Source organism: Mustela putorius, unplaced genomic scaffold (genome assembly GCF_011764305.1).
Source record: "Mustela putorius furo isolate JIRA1106 unplaced genomic scaffold, ASM1176430v1.1 tig00537227_pilon_pilon_pilon, whole genome shotgun sequence".
NCBI classification, from domain to species: Eukaryota; Metazoa; Chordata; class Mammalia; order Carnivora; family Mustelidae; genus Mustela; species Mustela putorius.
Window position 1 is genome coordinate 38,937,688 of NW_025422368.1, and position 18,859 is coordinate 38,956,546.

Below are 18,859 nucleotides of genomic sequence, written 5' to 3' on the forward strand. Positions count from 1 at the left end.
AAATGTGTATAAAGTTAATTCTCTCCTACCACTACCTTAATTCCTACAGTAATCTAGAGTTTATTTTGGTATATGTCATAAAGCAGGGGTCTAACATTTATATTCCTCCAGGTCAGCCAATAATGCCAGCCTAATTTATTAGCATAACATTGCCCTCTGAGTAAAAATGAGTAATATATTATTATAAATATATATAACATTTGCATAGAAAAAAATAGCAGTATGTTACTACATACCTAGTTTTATTTCTGAATTCACTAGTCAATTCCATTACTGTATTTGTCAATTCTGGTGCCAAAGCAAGTGGCTGGCTTTTTTTTCTTTTTAAAGATTTCATTTATTTATTTGACAGAGAGAGAGATCACAAGTAGGCAGAGAGGCAGAGAGGAGAAGTAGGCTCTCTGCTCAGCAGGGACTCAATCCCAGGACCCTGAGATCATGACCTGAGCCGAAGACAGAGGCTTAACCCATTGAGCCACCCAGGTGCCCACAAGTGGCTGTTTTTCAAACACCGGTGTGGGGCACTTGTGTGGCTAAGTCAGTTAAGTATCTACCTTCAACATGATCATCTAGATCATGATGCTAGAATCCTAGGATCAGCCCTGCATTACGCTCCCTCTCTTCCTCTGTCCCAGTGCCCGCTTAAGATCGTGTGCTCTCTCTCTCTCTATCAAATAAATAAATAAATAAATAAAATCCTTAAAAAAAAAAAAGGGTATGAATCCTTTGACATTCTTCCCACGAAGAAGAGGGGGGAATCTTTGTCCCTTTGAATCAAGGAGGGCCTGTGATTGCTTCAAACAACGGAACACAGCAGAACCTTTTCTGTATGACTTCTGAGGCTAATTCATAAGAGATCATGCAGCTTCTGTGTTCACTGGAGCCTCTCTGTGGAGCCCTAAGACTTCTTGGCTGCCATACTGTCAAGGCATTAAGCTTTATGAAGTACTTGGATTCATGAAAATTTTATGCCTTAAGAAATCCTTACTCTGGGGGCGCCTGGGTGGCTCAGTGGGTTAAAACTTCTGCCTTCAGCTCAGGTCATGATCTCAGGGTCACGGGATCAAGCCTCACATCAGGTTCTCTGCTCAGCGGGAAGCCTTCTTCCTCCTCTCTCTCTGCCTACTTGTGCTCTCTGTCTTTGTCTCAGGGCTCTGTGAATGAGTCCCGCATCGGGCTCTCTGCTCGGCGGGGAGCCTGCTTCCCTCTCTCTCTCTCTCTGCCTGCCTCTCTGCTTACTTGATCTCTCTCTGTCAAATAAATTTTAAAAAAAAGTAAATCCTTACTTGAAGTCATTAAGATATCTTTATATACTTTCTTCTGTAGCTTCATAGCTTTACTTTATATACTTAAGTTTTCAAGCTATATAAATTGGGACAGGGATCACTGGAATTAGTGATCTAAGGTCCTTGCATTATTAAAGAGGAAGATAAAGATATAATTTGAAAGTTGGTCTAAATTAAATATGCACCTTAAAATCTACAGGACAACCACTAAATGAATAGAAATTGCTTCTAGCCAAAACAGACTTCCAGAAGCCTGAAGTACCATGCACCAACAATTTCCTTTTATTCTCCCGAAGTCCTTCAAAAGCTATATATTTCAACTGGTAAGACTGTCTAGTCAATAACCATGAGAAAATACAAAGAAAATAATAATAGCATTGATCAGATTAAGAAAAATTTGTTTTGTTTTGTATAACCAACCTCATTATTAGTTCTCAAGAGTAATTTCAAAATGATGTACCATAGGAACAATTCATACACACCTCTATGACCTCGTGTATTCTTCACTACCATTGGAAACTCCAGTACTTCTGCTTCATCAATCATTTTAGCAAAATTTTCATGACCACCTGGTTTGAACAAAAAAGAAATTAAGAACAGTAACACAGGTGTTTTGTGATAAGTTTTATCTATACTAAAGTAAGCAACACAGAGAAGGTAGAAGATTAAGAACCTGATGGCTAAATTTTGTTTTTCTTAAAGAAAGTTATTAAAAGTTGACAGGTGCCTAGGGCACCTGGGTGGCTCAGTCAGTTGAGCATCTGCCTTCGGTTCAGGACATGATCCTGGGATCCTGGGATTGAGCCCTGCATCAGGCTCCCTGCTCAGTTGGGAGTCTGCTCCTCCCTCTCCCAACTACTCACTCTCGTTCTCTCTCACACGCTAATAAATGAACAAAATATTTTTATTTTTAAAAAAAGAAAAGTTAAAACTGCCTGGGTGGCTCAGGCAGTTAAACATCCAACTCTCGATCTCAGGTCAGGTCTTGACCTCATGATCTCACAGTTCTGAATTCAAGCCCCATGCACATCATGGAGCCTACTTTAAAAAGCTGTAAGGAGGGGTGCCTGGGTGGCTCAGTGGGTTAAAGCCTCTGCCTTTGCCTCGGGTTGTGACCTCAGGGTCCTGGGATCGAGCCCCGCATCCAGCTCTCTGCTTGGCGGGGAGCCTGCTTCCCCCTCTCTCTCTGCCTGCCTCTGCCTATTTGTGATCCCTCTCTCTCTCCCTGTCAAATCAATAAATAAATAGGTATTAAAAAAAAAAAAAAAAGCTGTAAGAACAGTTAAATACTAGTTTAAAATAACCCCTTTTAAAATGGATGAAAGGGGGCGCCTGGGTGGCTCAGTGGGTTAAACCTCTGCCTTCGGTTCAGGTCATGATCTCAGGGTCCTGGGATCGAGCCCTGCATCAGGCTCTCTGCTCAGTGGAGAGCCTGCTTCCCTCTCTGCCTACTTGTGATCTCTCTGTCAAATAAATAAATAAAATCCTTAAAAAAAAAAACAACAACACACTTATTTAAAAAAAAAAGATGAAAGCTATCTTAAACTATAAATATTCTAATATCAAACTTAAAAAATTAATTATCTTTCCACTCAGTTACCTAATTCTATACAGTATTTTATATTTTTATCCCTTATTCTTCCGCTACACAAGATAACAGAAGCACCAAGTTCTTCTTCAGTGTACTCATTGCCCAGTTTAGATTAAGAAACAGAAGACTAAGTCTGGGGCGCCTGGGTGGCTCAGTGGGTTAAGCCACTGCCTTCAGCTCAGGTCATGATCTCAGGGTCCTGGGATCGAGTCCCGCATCGGGCTCTCTGCTCAGCAGGGAGCCTGCTTCCCTCTCTCTCTCTCTGCCTGCCTCTCCATCTACTTGTGATTTCTCTCTGTCAAATAAATAAATAAAATCTTTAAAAAAAAAAAAAAAGAAGACTAAGTCTGTTTACAAGACTTATCCAAGGTTGATGCTACCTGTGTTCTCCCTCTCATGAAACTTACAAATTAATTTTTCTTATCTCCATTAATCAGAGTTCTTTCTACACTGAGCCACCCAGTACCCATTAGTTAAGTTTTATCCTTTACTGTTTTTATTGCCTAAAAACAAATGATACAGTAACAAGATTAGAGCAAAAATGAACTACAGCTATAAAAACTCAGCATGGTGATATAAAAGAATTTAACCCAGAAAAAGTTCATTAATCAACTGCAATATCATACATTTGCAGCTTAGAGACATTAAGATGATTCTGTCCCCTAATTTTAAACCTTCAACATTAGAGTATAAGTAACATTTGTTAATTTGTTTAACCCTTTTCTCCTTTCCACTTTCCTGAAATCCAAAGTATAGACCCCTAATATAAGCTAGATCCCAAAAGCATCTCACAGAATTCTCAAACTATTCATATTGTCTCTTCTTGTGCAATTGCTAAAATCATCAACTATATCCACACATGCCATACAGACTTGGGGAGCTCCTTTCTATAAAATATTTAAGTTGGGGCCCCTGAGTGACTCACTCAGTTAAATGTCTAACTCTAAATTTTGGCTCAGGTCACAATCTCAGGGTCATGAGACTGAGCCCTGTGTCGGGCTCCAAACTCAGTGCAGAATTTGCACATCCCTTTCCAATGGCTCCTCCCCACATGTGCGTGCGTGTGCGTGTTCTCTCACTCATAAATAAATCTTTTTTTTTTTTAAAGAGGCCTCATTAACTCTCCAAGAACACTACTGAACATTTATTTGAAGAATTGTCTTTATGGAAAATTGTGATAATTTATAGCAAGTCTGATCCTTTCCAAACAAAAGAAATGGACAGATAGGAAATATACTAACATAGTATTATTTATGGCAGTGCTACTCAAAAGTGTCCGGTAACCTGTGCCTGCTTGTAACTTCTCCACTACTGATATGTGACCAGATAAATATGAAAAGAGTAGCACTGGAAGCTTGTATAGCCATCTTGCATTGCTCAGACATTTTTATCATATTTCATAAGAGTACTGAACCAAAGGGGCACCTTGATGGCTCAGTTGTTAAGCAGCTGCCTTCGGCTCAGATCATGATACCAGGGTCCTGGGATCAAGCCCCGCATCGGGCTCCCTGCTCAGCGGGAAGCCTGCTTCTCCTTCTTCCACTCCCATTCCCCCTGCTTGTGTTCCCTCTCTCACTGTGTCTCTCTCTGTCAAATAAATAAACAAAATCTTTTAAAAAAAAAAAAAAAAAAAAAAAAAGAAGTACTGAAACACAGCATGTTGGTCTTTAAAAAAAAAAAAAAAGACCCTTTACCTTTACCATAGACAGTTTTGGAGCACTGGTTTTCAAGTATATCTAGAATACTGTCATTTTTTTAAAAGAAAACAATTTTTGAAGAATTATCATGAAAATATAATCAGACATTAAACAGAGATGTCACCAAATTGTATTATCTTTTACCATGGCATTGGCAAACTAAGGCCTTTAAGACAGATTTGGTCCAGTGTCTTTTTTTTTTTAATGAAGTTTTATTGGAGCACAGCTTTCACACTACAACAGCATTACTGAGGGCCACAAGAGAGAACTTATAGCCCAGAAAGTGCAAAATATTTACTATTTGGCCCTTTACAAACAGTTTACTAAATCCACTCTACAATATCATTGAATTAAATCTTAACGCAGAATATATAATTCTTGGGCCCAGTTTGTTAAGACTGAAAGCTATTTCTGTAAGAAATTCCTTCATGTTCACAATTTCCTTATATCACATAACCCTATTAATTTAGTACAGCTTTCGGAACTATAAGTGGTGTAAAACTTGGGCTATAAATTCTTATTAGTGCACTTACCATAAGAGAAAGTATCTGGCAGAGGAACACCATGGCCAGCCAACTCTTGAAAAGTCCAAAATTTATTAACACAGTTCAGGATGGCTTGAGGTCGGTTCATCAACCGACATCCCATCTTCTCTAAATGGCGCAAAACAGTTATGTCACTATCACTTTGCACCCAAGGGGTTGGTACTCTCACTACCACCACTTGGGGATAGGCAGTTATTAGTTCTCCATTGATCCGAAGACCTGAAATACATAGGAATGAAGCCAAGATTATTAAAAGGGAATATACCAAAATATTTAAGAGTTTGGATCACAAAACTAAAAGTACAATTTTGTTAAGATTTCACTGGAACAAGACGTCTATTCCTTATATTCTTTACAAGAAAAAAGAAAACTTGAGAAAAATTCCTGCAGTGATTAAATTAGTATGTGTCAATAAAATGAAACCCCAAAAAGCCTTTAAAAAAAAGTCATGGGGCACCTGGCTGGCTCAGGTGGTAGAGCCTAGGACTCTTGATCTCAGAATCATGCATTCAAGGCCCCACATCAAGTGTAGAGCTTACTTAATAAAACTAAAAAGACCGTCATAATCTCTATGTTCAGAGACAAAAAAAAAAGTCCAGATATATATGCTGAATTTTAAAAAAAAGTTGGGGGGGCGCCTGGGTGGCTCAGCAGGTTAAGCCTCTGCCTTCAGCTCAGGTCATGATCTCAGGATCCTGGGATCAAGTGCCATATCGGGCTCCCTGCACAGTGGGGAGCCTGCTTCTCCCCACCCTCTGCCTGCCTCTCTGCCTACCTGTGATCTCTCCCTGTCAAATAAATAAATAAAATCTTGATGATGATGAAAAGAAGAAGAAAGAAGAAGAAGAAGAAGAAAGAAGAAGAAGGAAGGAAGGAGAAGGAGAAGGAGAAGAAGAAGAAGAAGAAGAAGAAGAAGAAGAAGAAGAAGAAGTAGTAGTAGTAGTAGTAGTAGTAGTAGTAGTAGTAGTGAAAACTGGCACTTGAATGTTTAAAAAGCAAATCTTGGGACACCTGGCTGGCTCAGTTGGTACAGCCTCGATCTCAGGGTTGTAGGTTCCAGCCCCAATGCTGTGACTAGAAATTACTTATAAATACTTAAAAAGGGGGTGCCTGGGTGGCTAAGTGGGTTAAGCCTCTGCCTTTGGCTTGGGTCATGATCTCAGGGTCCTGGGATAGAGCCCAACATCTGCCTGCCTCTCTGCCTACTTGTGATCTCTGTCAAATAAATAAATAAAATCTTAAGAAAATATATTAAAAAAAGGCAAATCGATGTATGGAATTGAAGCACTACACTGTACATCTGAAATTAATAATACACTGTATGCTAACATTAAATTAACTCTATTAATTTTATGTGTTCATTTTAGATAAAGCAAAAAAAGGAAGTTGCCTTCTTTTATGGTTTTTGTTATGAATTTATACCTAGGTGTTGCATTTTATTCAACACCTGTTAAAATGTATTCTTAAAAAAAAAAAATCCAAGGGCACCTGGGTGGCTCAGTGGGTTAAGCCGCTGCCTTCGGCTCAGGTCATGATCTCAGGGTCCTGGGATCAAGTCCCGTGTCGGGCTCTCTGCTCAGCAGGGAGCCTGCTTCCTCCCCTCTCTCTCTCTGCCTACTGTGATCTCTCTCTGTCAAATAAATAAATAAAATCTTTAAAAAAAAAAAAAAAATCCAAAACCTGGGAGCCCAGGAGTCTCCTTGGGACTGCATGTAACCCTTGTTCTCCAGGTTGTAAGTCTGAGCCCTAAGTTGGGTATAAGATTACTTAAAAATTATAAAGTCTTGTGGTGCCTGGGTGGCTCAGTGGGTTAAACCCTCTGCCTTCGGCTCAGGTCATGATCCCGGGTTCCTAGAATCAAGCCCCACATCGGACTCTCTGCTCCGCAGGGAGCCTGCTTCCTCCTCTCTCTCTCTCTGCCTGCCTCTCTGCCTACCTGTGATCTCTGTCAAATAAAAAAATAAAATCTTAAAAAAAAAAATTATCAAGTCTTAAAAAAAAAACCTGTTTGCATTAAAAAATAGTATGCTTGTTTTAAAACATTCAAATACAAAAAATATATAATGTATTTAGCTCCCAATCAACATCCTAGGTACTCAGTGTTTTGTTTTGTTTTTTAAAGATTTTATTTATTTGATAGACAGAGATCACAAGTAGGCAAAGAGGCTGGCAGAGACAGAGAGGGGGAAACAGCCTCCCCGCTGAGCAGAGAGCCCAATGCGAGGCTTGATCCCAGGATCCTGGGGTCCTGGGATCATGGCCTGAACCGAAGGCAGCAGCTTTAACCCACTGAGCCACCCCGGTGCCCCGGTACTCAGTGTTAACAGTGGTATATATTTTTCCCACTGCTAAGTATAGAAAAATATTTAAGATATTTTACTCTCTCTCATCACTCAAAATTATATCAGAGATCTCTTCCTCTATCAGTACATTTAAAGTTTTATTTCCTTCTCTTTTTAGTGAATTAACTGGAATTCTATCCTTTCAGAGATAAACCATATAACCAATATCTTACTCATTCACTTACTATTAAGCAATTACTGTGTGTCAGATTATTTTGTAAAGATTAGAAATAGATTGGCAAATAAGGCAGGTCCTTAATGTTAGAAGAATCCACTCTAGTGGGAGAGACACTTTTAAATGTGGAAGTTCTGATATAGGAGAGAAAAGTAGATTAACACCTGAGTTAGGTATGTGTGTGTTTAAAGAAAAGAGGAAGAAAACTTCACATTACGTGAGCTGGAAGTCACAGAGTAAAAGATCAGTAAGAAAAATACGTGGTTCGGGGCGCCTGGGTGGCTCAGTGGGTTAAGCCTCTGCCTTCAGCTCAGGTCATGATCTCAGGGTTCTGGGATCGAGCCCTGCATCGGGCTCTCTGCTCAGCGGGGAGCCTGCTTCCTCCTCTCTCTCTGCCTGCCTCTCTGCCTGCTTGTGATCTCTGTCTGTCAAATAAATAAATAAAACCTTTTAAAGAAAAAAAAAATACGTGGTTCAACTACAATTTTTACAGGAGCACCTGGGTGGCTCAGTGGGTTAAAGCCCCTGTCTTTGGCTCAGGTCATGATCTCAAGGTCCTGGGATCGAGTCCTCCATTGGGCTCGGCAGGAAGCCTGCTTCTCCCCCTCTCTCTGCCTGCTTCTCTGCCTACTTGTGATCTCTGACTGTCAAATAAATAAATCTTTTTAAAAAACAACAAACAACTACAATTTTTACTGACAGAATGTAAAAAATAAGGCTGGTCATTTAAGGTGTCAAACATGAAAAGCCCAAGGTTTTTTTTTAAGGTATCACTGCCACATAATACTGTATTAGTTTTAGGTGTACAAAAGAATGATTTACTACATGAAATACATTGGGAAAGGATAACTGCATCTATCACCTCACAATTACAAATTTTCTGTGATCAGATCTACTCTCTTAGCAACATTAAAATATACAATATAGGAGTCTCTGCATGACTTAGTCTGTTGAGCGACCAACTCTTAATTTCAGCTCAGGTCTTAACCCCAGGGTTGTGAGACTGAGTCCTGTGTCAGGGTCTACAGTGGGTGTGGAGTCGGCTTAAGATTCTCTATCTCTCTCCCTTCCCTTCCTTTTTTTTTTTTTTAAGATTTTATTTATTTATCTGACAGACAGAGATCACAAGTAGGCAGAGACGCAGGAAGAGAGAGGAGGAAGCAGGCTCCATGCTGAGCAGAGAGCCTGATGTGCTTGATCCCAGGACCTTGGGATCATGACCTGAACCAAAGGCAGAGGCTTTAACCCACTGAGCCACCCAGGAACCCCTCCGTTCCCTTCTGCACCTCCCCACCCATGCTCTCTTTAAAAAAGAAATATACATTACTGTATCGTTAGTCACAGTCACCAAGTTGAACACTACATCCCTAAGATTTACTTATAACTTGGAAGTCTGTACCGTTTGATCATCATTTCCCATTTCCCCCATCCCACTACCCACCACTGACAACAACCAAACTGTTTTCTGTATCTATGATCTGTACATATGAGTTCAGCTTTTTTTTGATTCCACATTTAAGATTGTACAGCATCTGCCTTTCCCTGTGTGACTTATTTCTCTTAATATAATACCTGCAAGGTCCTCTCTATATTGTCACAAGTGGCAGAATTTCATTCTTTTTAATGGCTGAATAATATTCAAATATATGTACATATATATCACATTTTCTTTATTCATTCATCTGTCAACGGACACTTAGGTTATTCCTGTTTTACCTATCATAAATAATAATGCACTGAACACGGGGCATGCAGATAAATCTTCAAGACAGTTTCATTCAGGTAACTACTCAGATCTGGAATTGCTAGATACAAAATTCTAAGCTAAAGAATTTATATTTGTTCTAAAGGAACTGAGGGTATGCGCTGCATACTACCTGCTGATACTTCACACTATCCGCCCCCCACTTTTACAAAAATTCTATTTACCCATTTAACAGACAGAGACACAGTAAGAGAAGGAACACAAGCTGGTGGAGTGGGAGAGGGAGAAGTAGACTTCCCGCTGAGCAGAGAGCCCGATTTGGGGCTCCAACCCAAGACCCTGGGATCTCATGACCTGAGCCAAAGGCAGATGCTTAATGACTGAGCCACCCAGGCGCCCCTATCCTACCTTTTAATCCTTCTCAATATGGCAGGATCTAGAAGCATTTCCCACACTCCCTTACCAGCAGGGTTCAATTCTGAAAATCTACCACCAATAGAGAATTACACAAAAATTTAAAGGTCAAAGAGAAGTAGAAGTCATTATCCTCCAGGGTCAGCTGCACCATAGGTAGGTGGTCATCAGGAGATGTGAGGTTTTGTCAGTGTATTCAGGGATTCTTGTAACTGTTCATAGTACTGCTACAAGTATCTTGAGATTGGCACCACAGTTTTCTGCAATCCCACACTTTCTCATTAAAAAAAAAAAAAATGTTTTTTATTTATTTGAGACAGAGTGTCATGATCCCAAAATCACAACCTGAGCAGAAATCAAGAGTCAGAGGCTTAACAAAAAGAGAGAGAGAGAGGCTTAACTGACTGAGCCACCCAGGCACCCCTGCACTTCTCCATTTCTTAGGTTTTCTCAGTGACTTGCATCAAAAGGCAAATGTAAAAAGCATTTTTTTTTAAGTCAGAAGAAACTTAATGACCAGACTGGGAGTTACAAGTTTTTAAACTAGGACATGAAGAATGGGAAATTTAAAAAAGAAAAGCCATTTTAGGGCAAAAGATGCTGAATTCAGATATAAAAGATTTTGGTGATAACATGAGGACATCAAAGTAGAACTATTCTGTAGGCAGAAGTGTGTGTTAAAACTATACATATGTATGTGTACATAATTCATATTGGTAATGTGGAGTATGTATACATGTGAGCATAGTTACTTATTTGTCTGTTTACTGGAATTTGCCCACAACATAATAGCTAAAGAAATGGATATATAGGCTGAAAAGGGTGGGGGGGGGGTGAAGAAACCTAAGACCAAGATTTGGTAGATTCAATAAAAGTCAGGAAAAGGAACTGAAAACCTAAGGGGGAAAAATCAGCCAAAAAACTAGGAAAATCTTAAAAAAAAAAAAAAGATTTTATTTGAAAGGGAGAGAGACAGCCAGAGAGAACACAAGCAGTTGGACTGGGAGAGGGAGAAGCAGGATTCCCACACAGCAAGGACCCGGGGATCACGACCTGAGCTGAAGGCAGATGCTTCACCACTAAGCCACCCAGGTGCCCCTAGGAAAATCTACTTTTAAGTAATACTGTGAAAAACGAGAAAGGTCAGTATAATCAGGAGAGAATGATCAAATTCATTAAATAAAACAGAAGAAATAGGAAGGCTGAATGCTAAGAAGTTTGAGTGATCAGAAAAAGATATTGTGAATTGCCAAAAGAAAAATTCAACCATCATTACATTTTCATCGCATTTCCCTAAACTGCACTTTTAAGAAATGTGGTAAATTCAGGGCACCTGGCTGGCACAATTGCTTAAGCAGTCAACTTGGTTTCAGTTCAGGTTGTGATCTCTGGGTCATGAGATCGAGCCCCAAGTCAGGCTTAGCACAAAATTTGCTTAGGACTCTCTCCCCTTCCCTTGTGCATTCTCTCTCTCTCAAAATACACATAAAAGTTAAAGAAAGCAATGGAGATACTCCCTCGCTTAGTCCACACCACCAATAGAAACCACCTATCTGTTGCCACCAAAACTTGGGAGTATGGGAGTAATTTACCCAAAGTGCAGATCTGCATACTACACTATGGGGTATTACTGATGAACAGAAATTCATCATCTCTTATTATCAGAAACAAACACTTCATTATTTTAGACAAGTGGAAGGTGAACCAAGGCTAGAAAGAAGGGCAGGTACAAATCAATGTGAGCCCCAAAAGGCAAAGCAACTTCTCTCACAGCTCTGCCTTAAATGTTACTCATCTCTTGGGCACTATTAGCAAAAGCTACCATTATCTTTGATGTAGAGCTTATAAAACTGAAATATAAGATCCCTGTTATTCAGTACATACATGCATGTAAATGTGTAGAATTTTCCCCACAGTTCTACTACACTCATTATATAACAGGTAGTGCAGATGAATGTGCTACCACTCAATTTGACTCCACTTTCTCAGAAATATATTACCTTTTTTACTTAACTTAAACCTCACCTTGTGAAACTGTTCATCTAATTTTATTTTGGACTGGGATGAACATTTCAGTACAAGTATTTCAGAGTTTATATTTTAGATTAAGTGCATGATCAAGCATTAACAGCCCATAATAAGTGAATCTTAGAAAAGCAAAATTCCTCTATTTTTGACATAAAAAATTTATTATGTAAGGGCACCAGGGTGGCTCAGTCAGTTAAGTACCCAACTCCTGATCTCAGCTTAGGTCTTGATCTCAGGGTCATGAGGTCAAGCCCTACAGTGGGCTCTATGCTGGGTATGGGGCCTACTTAAAAAAAAAAAAAAAAAAGTAGAAAAAAGTGTTGGCATAGATTTTGAGAAAAAAGAACACTCTTGCACTGTTGGTGGGAGTGCAAATTGGTGCAACTGCTGTGGGAAACAATATGGAGGTTCCTCAAAAGGTAAAAATGGAAGTACCCTATGATCCAGAATTGTATAGACAGGGTATTTACCAAAAAATTCAACAACAGTAATTCAAAGGGATACATGCACCCCTCTGTTTATTGGAGCACTATTTACAATAGCTGAACTATGAAAGCAGCCCCAGTGTCCACTGATAGATGAATGGCTACAGAAGATGTGGCATATATATAAAATGAGTTATTATTCAGCCATAAAAAAGAATGAAATCTTGCCATTCACAATGACATGGATGGAACCAGAGAGTATTATGCTAAATGAAGTTGAGTCAGTCAGAGAAAGAAATATATGATCTCACTCATATGTGGAATTTTAAGAAACAAAACAAATGAGCAAAGGAAAAAAAGAGACAAAGAGACTCTCAACTATGGATAACAAATTGATGGTTACCAGAAGGGTGGGCAGGTAAGGGACAGGGAAAAAGGTGATAGTAAAAAGTATACTTATGATGAAAAAAAAATTTTTTTTCAAAGTCTGTTACATATTAAAAGCCTACTGTTTTTGTGAAAAGGTGTTATGGGCTGATTATTTTCCAAGCTGAATGATTCTTTTGGGATATTAACAATCTCCTTGCTAAAAATTAAGTGGAGAATCTCTTATGTAGCTCTAATGTAAACCTGTCCTTTCTGAGAGTAGAATTTGGCTATACCAATAAGAGTAAGTACTAGCAGTTTTTTTGGTGGGGAGGGGGGCACTAGTGTTTTTGTCCTCAGGAAACAAGAAATTGGTTCTTTTCTGACTGATATTTTTTTTCCATCTTCTTCTTCTTTTTTTTTTTTAAGATTTTATTTATTTATTTGACAGAGCTCACAAGTAGGCAGAAAGGCAGGCGGGGGGCGGGGAAGGCAGGCTCCCCACTGAGCAGAGAGCCCAATGTGGGGCTCAATCCCAGGACCCTGGGACCATGACCTCAGCCGAAGGCAAAGGCTTTATTTAACCCACTGAGCCACCCAGGCACCCCTTTTTTCCATCTTCTAATGTTCCAGAGGATTCTTAAGGATTTCTGAGATACTTAGAGCTTACAGAATTTTAAGAATTTTATTTATTTATTGTGGCTCTGAATATTTTATCTTCAAAAAGAAAAAAAACTGTCAGAATTTTAACTGGAAGTTTTAAGTGAAAACACTGTATGTGCACAATTAAAAACCCACACAATCTCTTATGTCAGAGATCATGAAGCACTCAAAGACTAAGGGAGATGTGTCCCTAAAACACAGGTGACAGTTTGGAGGGGTTCAAAATTAGCCAAATTTCAGATGATATGACCATCAAAAAGGTCAATTAACTAATAACATTTTTTTAAAGATTTTATTTATTTGACAGACAGATAATAAGTAGGCAGAGATGCAGGCAGAGAGAGAGGAGGAAGCAGGCTCCATGCTGAGCAGAGAGCCCGATGTGGAGCTCGATCCCAGGACCCTCGGATCATGACCCGAGCCGAAGGCAGAAGCTTTAACCCACTGAGCCACCCAGATACCCCAGCTGATAACATTTTAAATTTAAAAAAAAAAAAAAAAAGTTCATGAATTCATAATAATTATAGAGAAGGACCAAAAAAAGGGCCTCATTTGCTATCACTTAAGGGACTACTACATAATTCCTTATTCTAAAAACAAGTAGTTAAGGAAAAATTACATTTATCCCACCATTTCTGCAGGAACTACAGTTTACTAAGAAAAGCTCTTTTTTGGAGATGAATGCCATTAACATAGAGTAACAAAAATTGAAACCCTCATGCAGCAAGTGAATCAGGCAAAGATCAAAGATGTTAAAAGCATTAAGAAAAGATCGATGAATATTTGTATAGTGCTAAAATATCAGAGATTTGCTAGGCAAAAAGTAAAAATAGGTTTTTGTAATAGACCACACAGATTACTTACCCAGGAACCGAACTCAGCATCACTATCAGTGACAAACAGCCATTTTGTGCCTCCTGGTTAAATGCACTATGAAGTACCTACCATCACCCTGTCAGTAATTTTTTGCTCAAAATGCATAACATGTATGTAATCACGCCAATTCACAGGAAACTTCAGAAGGCAGACATCACAAGGAAACTATCAGACAAACCCAGAGTATGAGACATTAAAGATAACTGTTCCGATCACTTGAAAAATTTGATGTCACTGAAGAAAAAAATTGAAAAACCATTTCTTGGTCTTTCTAACTCTAGAAAGACCAAGACATTACATCCAAATACCTTTGCATAGACCCTTACAGAGCCTGATCTAAAAAGAATAACTGAAAGATATTTAGATTCAGCTATAAATATCCAACTCTAAATTATCAGATGCCAGGGGTGCCTGTGTGGCTCAGTGGGTTAGGGCCACTGCCTTCAGCTCAGGTCATGATCCCGGGTTCCTGAGATCAAGCCCCGCATCAGGCTCTCTGCTCGGTGGGGAGCCTGCTTCCTCCTCTCTCTCTGCCTGCCTCTCTGCCTACTTGTGATCACTGTCTGTCAAATAAATAAAATTTTTTTTTTAAATGAAATAAATAAATAAAGTATCAGATGCCATTAAAGAGTTACTCATTTCTTAAGGTGCGCTAATGGTATTAAAGTATACAGGACAGTGTCCTTACTTTTTTAGTTACAGATACTGAAACATTTAGGGGGAACTTGAAAATAGCTACTTATTGTAAAAGGCTAATAACTCTCTCAAAAAGCTGTGTTTAATGTATATAATATTTATACATATTAGGAGAAAGAGACATAAAGAACAAAAGGTTACTACTGAACACTCCATCTAGGCATCGAGAATATAGCTGCCCGTAATTCTTTTCTTTCAACTTCTCTATTCACTTACAACTTTAAATACAGGGGCGCCTGGGTGGCTCAGTGGGTTAAAGCCTCTGCCTTCGGCTTGGGTCATCATCCCAGGGTCCTGGGATTGAGCCCCACATCGGGCTCTCTGCTCGGCAGGGAGCCTGCTTCCTTCTCTCTCTACCTGCCTCTACCTCTCTGCCTGCTTGTGATCTCTGCCTGTCAAATAAAATAAATAAAATCTTTAAAAAAAAAAAATAAACTTTAAATACAAGGTGGGGGTTGAGTGGGGACCAAAACCAAGACATCATATCAAATTCATCTAGAGAAAACTGATACTGGTCATTCCTATTTAAAAATCTCCTGGGTCATGGTACCTGGGTGGCTCAATGGATTCAACCTCTGCCTTTGGTTCAGGTCATGGTCTCAAGGTCCTGGGATTGAGCCCCACATCAGGCTCTCTGATCAGCAGGGAGCCTGTTTCCCCCTCCCTGCCTGCCTCTCTGCCTACTTGTGATGGATGGATCTCTCTGTCCAATAAATAAATCAAATTTAAAAAAAAATCTCCAGTGTTTGTTGCACAGCTTTCCTCTCTTATTTGTTAATAGTTTTTCATCCTTTCACCAATACTGAAAGTTCATTTACTGTTCCACTGCTATCCTACTTTCCTTGCCATTTATGTTCAAAATGTTATTAGTGCAGTAAAATTACTTATTAGCTCATCTTGGAAGAAGTGAGAATGGAAAAGTAACTAATAGCTAGAATAGCTTGCTAAAGGTAATCACAACCAAATCTAGGACGTGAAATGTTTCTCAGTCTGTGAGTTCTAGTTAGAAAAAGTACATTTACAGTATAAGAGATTAACAAGTTTGAGCTCCATACTCCCAGCTAAATTCACATAAAAAAATATAATTGTTTGGGTCAACACTCCAGGAAACTGTTCCAATACTTAACTGACAAAACTACTGAAAATTTACCACCAAAAAGTGGTATTTCCCTCATTTTAAAAGAGTCATATCACCAAAAAACAATAATAATAATAATAATTAAGAACATTTTATGATACTCAAGACATTAAAACCCATTTTCCAATTGGTCACACAGGATTAATGCCTACCATTAAATACAAATTGCATATCTGTCTTCACATATATCTAACACATGAGAAATGTCCTCTTAAATTTTTTTTTTTTAATTACTGGTTTGTTTCCCTGACCAGGTTCCAAACTGTCAAAATGAAGTAAGAAAATTACCTAAATTTCAAAGAGCACAATTGGATAATGGGAATTTATAGTACAAAAGGACAGATAATTCTGAAGAATTATATAAAACACTGGAAAGTCTTTATTAAAATTGGGTAAGAATTCAAATAGCTACTAATTATCAAACACCAAAAACTGGAATACTAAGAATCCATTCGACAAAGAATATATATGATGTCTTTCCTATTTGCTTACTTGCTTCCTAACAGGATATATTTTGTGTTTCCTATCAAAATATCCTTCTTTAACCCTTCTCAGCAATCCTTTTGCCCTACAATTTGTTTCTCAGTCTTAGCTAATAATCTCAGGTAGAGACAAAATTATTTTTCTCAAAGGTAAGTCCTTTTGGGAATGATGAAAATTCCTTTTCAGATCCCTCACCAGTGGCAGAGAAAGAAACAATTAACTACTGTTAATAGCCTACCTCATCATCCCTGAGCACTGCTGCACTGCAGCTAACAGTCATGTGTTTTAAGAGAGAGTGGGCACCTGGGTGGCTCAGTCGTTAAGCGTCTGCCTTCGGCTCCGGTCCCGTTCCAGAGTCCTGGAATCCAGCCCAGCAACACCTTGCTCAGCAGGAAGCCTGCTTCTCCCTTTCCCACTCCCCCTGCTTGTATTCCCTCTTGCTGTGTATCAAATAAATGAAATCTTTAAAAAAAGACAGAAAGTGGGTGAACTATTTGGTAGGGTTTTTTCTGACTTAAACAAAATGAAGAAAAGTTTTAAAGAAGAGAAAAGAAGAGGGAAACCAAAAGCAGGTAAACAAGCAATCAAATTATCACTGTCCATTTTATAAAAGCACCTTTATTGAAGGTTGTGACTGGTAGTTTCTTTTCCAAGTATCTTTAACAAATAAAGAATCTGAGGTCAATATAACCAACTCTATACCAAAAACTGGCAGAAAGAGCTAAGACACCAATTAACAGAAATGTGATGGTACTAACTAAAATAATCCATCTCTTAAAAAAAATAAAATTATTTATCTCCTTAAATTTTATAGATGCGGACATTCAAACTCTGCAGGTTTGAGTACATTCTCTTCAGCATTTCCACATATAGTTTTAAGATAATTATCTTAGGAGAAATACTTCCTGAAATTGATAAACAAAAAGACAAAATAGCTTTAAGGGACTCTTCCATTTATATAGTCCTTCTTTCATCTGTTCAGAAACATTTGCTGAAAACCCACTTTAATATAATCTGAGTCTCGGGATAAAATCCTAGCCCTACTTGAGAGTTTTTAAAGAGGACAACAGTTGGGGGGTGGGGGGAATGATGCATGTATGTAAAGTACTTAATAAATGATTGGCATATAGTAAGTGCTTAATAATTGTTATGGCTATAAATTATTCCGAGTTTACATTGCTGGGGAGGGTAGGTGGATAGCACAAATGGTGACTGTTAATAGCAATAAAACCTGGGAACTTGTTTCTTTGTTCCCTTTTGTCCCTAATCCCAATCAAACTGATTTTTAAAATATTTGACACATAAGAACTCACTATTAGAAACAAGATATACTTCTATTTTGCTAACTTAGCATGAAAGCTTTATGAAGTTTACCTCTACTATCCTAATAGGATTTAAAAATTAAAAGCTGGGTGCCTGGGTGGCTCAGTCATTAAGTGTCTGTCTTCAGCTCACGTCATGATCCCAGGGTCCTGGGATCAAGTCCCACATTGGGCTCCCTGCTCCCAGCTCCCTGCCTGCTTCCCCCTCTCCCACTCCCCCGCTTGTGTTCCCTCTCCTCCTGTGTCTCTGTCAAGTAAATAAATAAAATCTTAAAAAAAAAAAAAAAATTAGAGGTGCCTGACTGGCTCAGTGGGTTAAAGCCTCTGCCTTCGGCTCAGGTCATGATCCAAGGGTCCTGGGATCAAACCCGGCATTGGGCTTTCTGCTCAGCAGGGAGCCTTCTTGCCTTCCTCTCTTTTTGCCTGCCTCTCTGCCTACATGTGATCTCTGTCAAATAAATAAATAAAATCTTTAAAAAAAAATTAAAAGTTGAAATACTATATCTAATCTAATTAATATATTTTGTTCCCTCATAAAATAGTATCTTTCCTGAAATGGTAAAGAAAGGCTATATAGAAGGTAAGTAAATGTATAATTCAAGTCACTGTAAATGACTTGTAAAAGCCATAAAACTTTGGGGCGCCTGGGTGGCTCAGTCATTAAGCATCTGCCTTCGGTTCAGGTCACGGTCCCAGGGTCCTGGGATCGAGTCCCACATCAGGTTTCCTCCCTTTCCCACTGTTCCTGCTTGTATTCCTTCTCTCGCTGTGTCTCTGTCAAATAAATAAATAAAATCTTAAAAAAAAAAAGAAAAGAAAATTTACTGTAGTCTTCCAGCAATAGACTGCTATAGAAGAAAGGGGGGTGTGTGGGCAGCAGAGCTTCCTTGTGATGTAGACAAAGCCCCTTCCATCCACTTTAGAAAGGGCAAACTTCTTTGTAACAGTGGTTCAGGGTTGAACACAAATATATCAATCTGTTCTACCAACTTCTGGCAATCAATACCAGCTTATACATCTAATGATAACTTAAAACTTTCTGAAAGCAACTATAATAAATACAAATATACAAGTATATTTATATAATTTTATTTATTTTTTTAAGAT

At 38.8% G+C, this 18,859-nt stretch overlaps 1 protein-coding gene across 6 annotated transcripts in view; it reads right to left on the bottom strand.

Moving 5' to 3' along the window:
* Window positions 1-18,859, bottom strand: part of RIMKLB (ribosomal modification protein rimK like family member B) — a 76,815-nt gene that overhangs the window by 16,985 nt on the left and 40,971 nt on the right. For all 6 annotated transcript variants that reach the window (XR_006604708.1, XR_006604709.1, XM_004752509.3 and 3 more), the window contains 2 exons: window positions 5,108-5,338; window positions 1,769-1,855 (listed from right to left, as the gene is read on the bottom strand). Coding sequence is in view for 4 of the 6 variants with exons in the window: in XM_004752509.3 (XP_004752566.1) it covers window positions 1,769-1,855; window positions 5,108-5,338 (318 nt within the window). In the remaining 2 variants the exon portion in view is untranslated. The remainder of the gene's footprint in view (window positions 1-1,768; window positions 1,856-5,107; window positions 5,339-18,859) is intronic.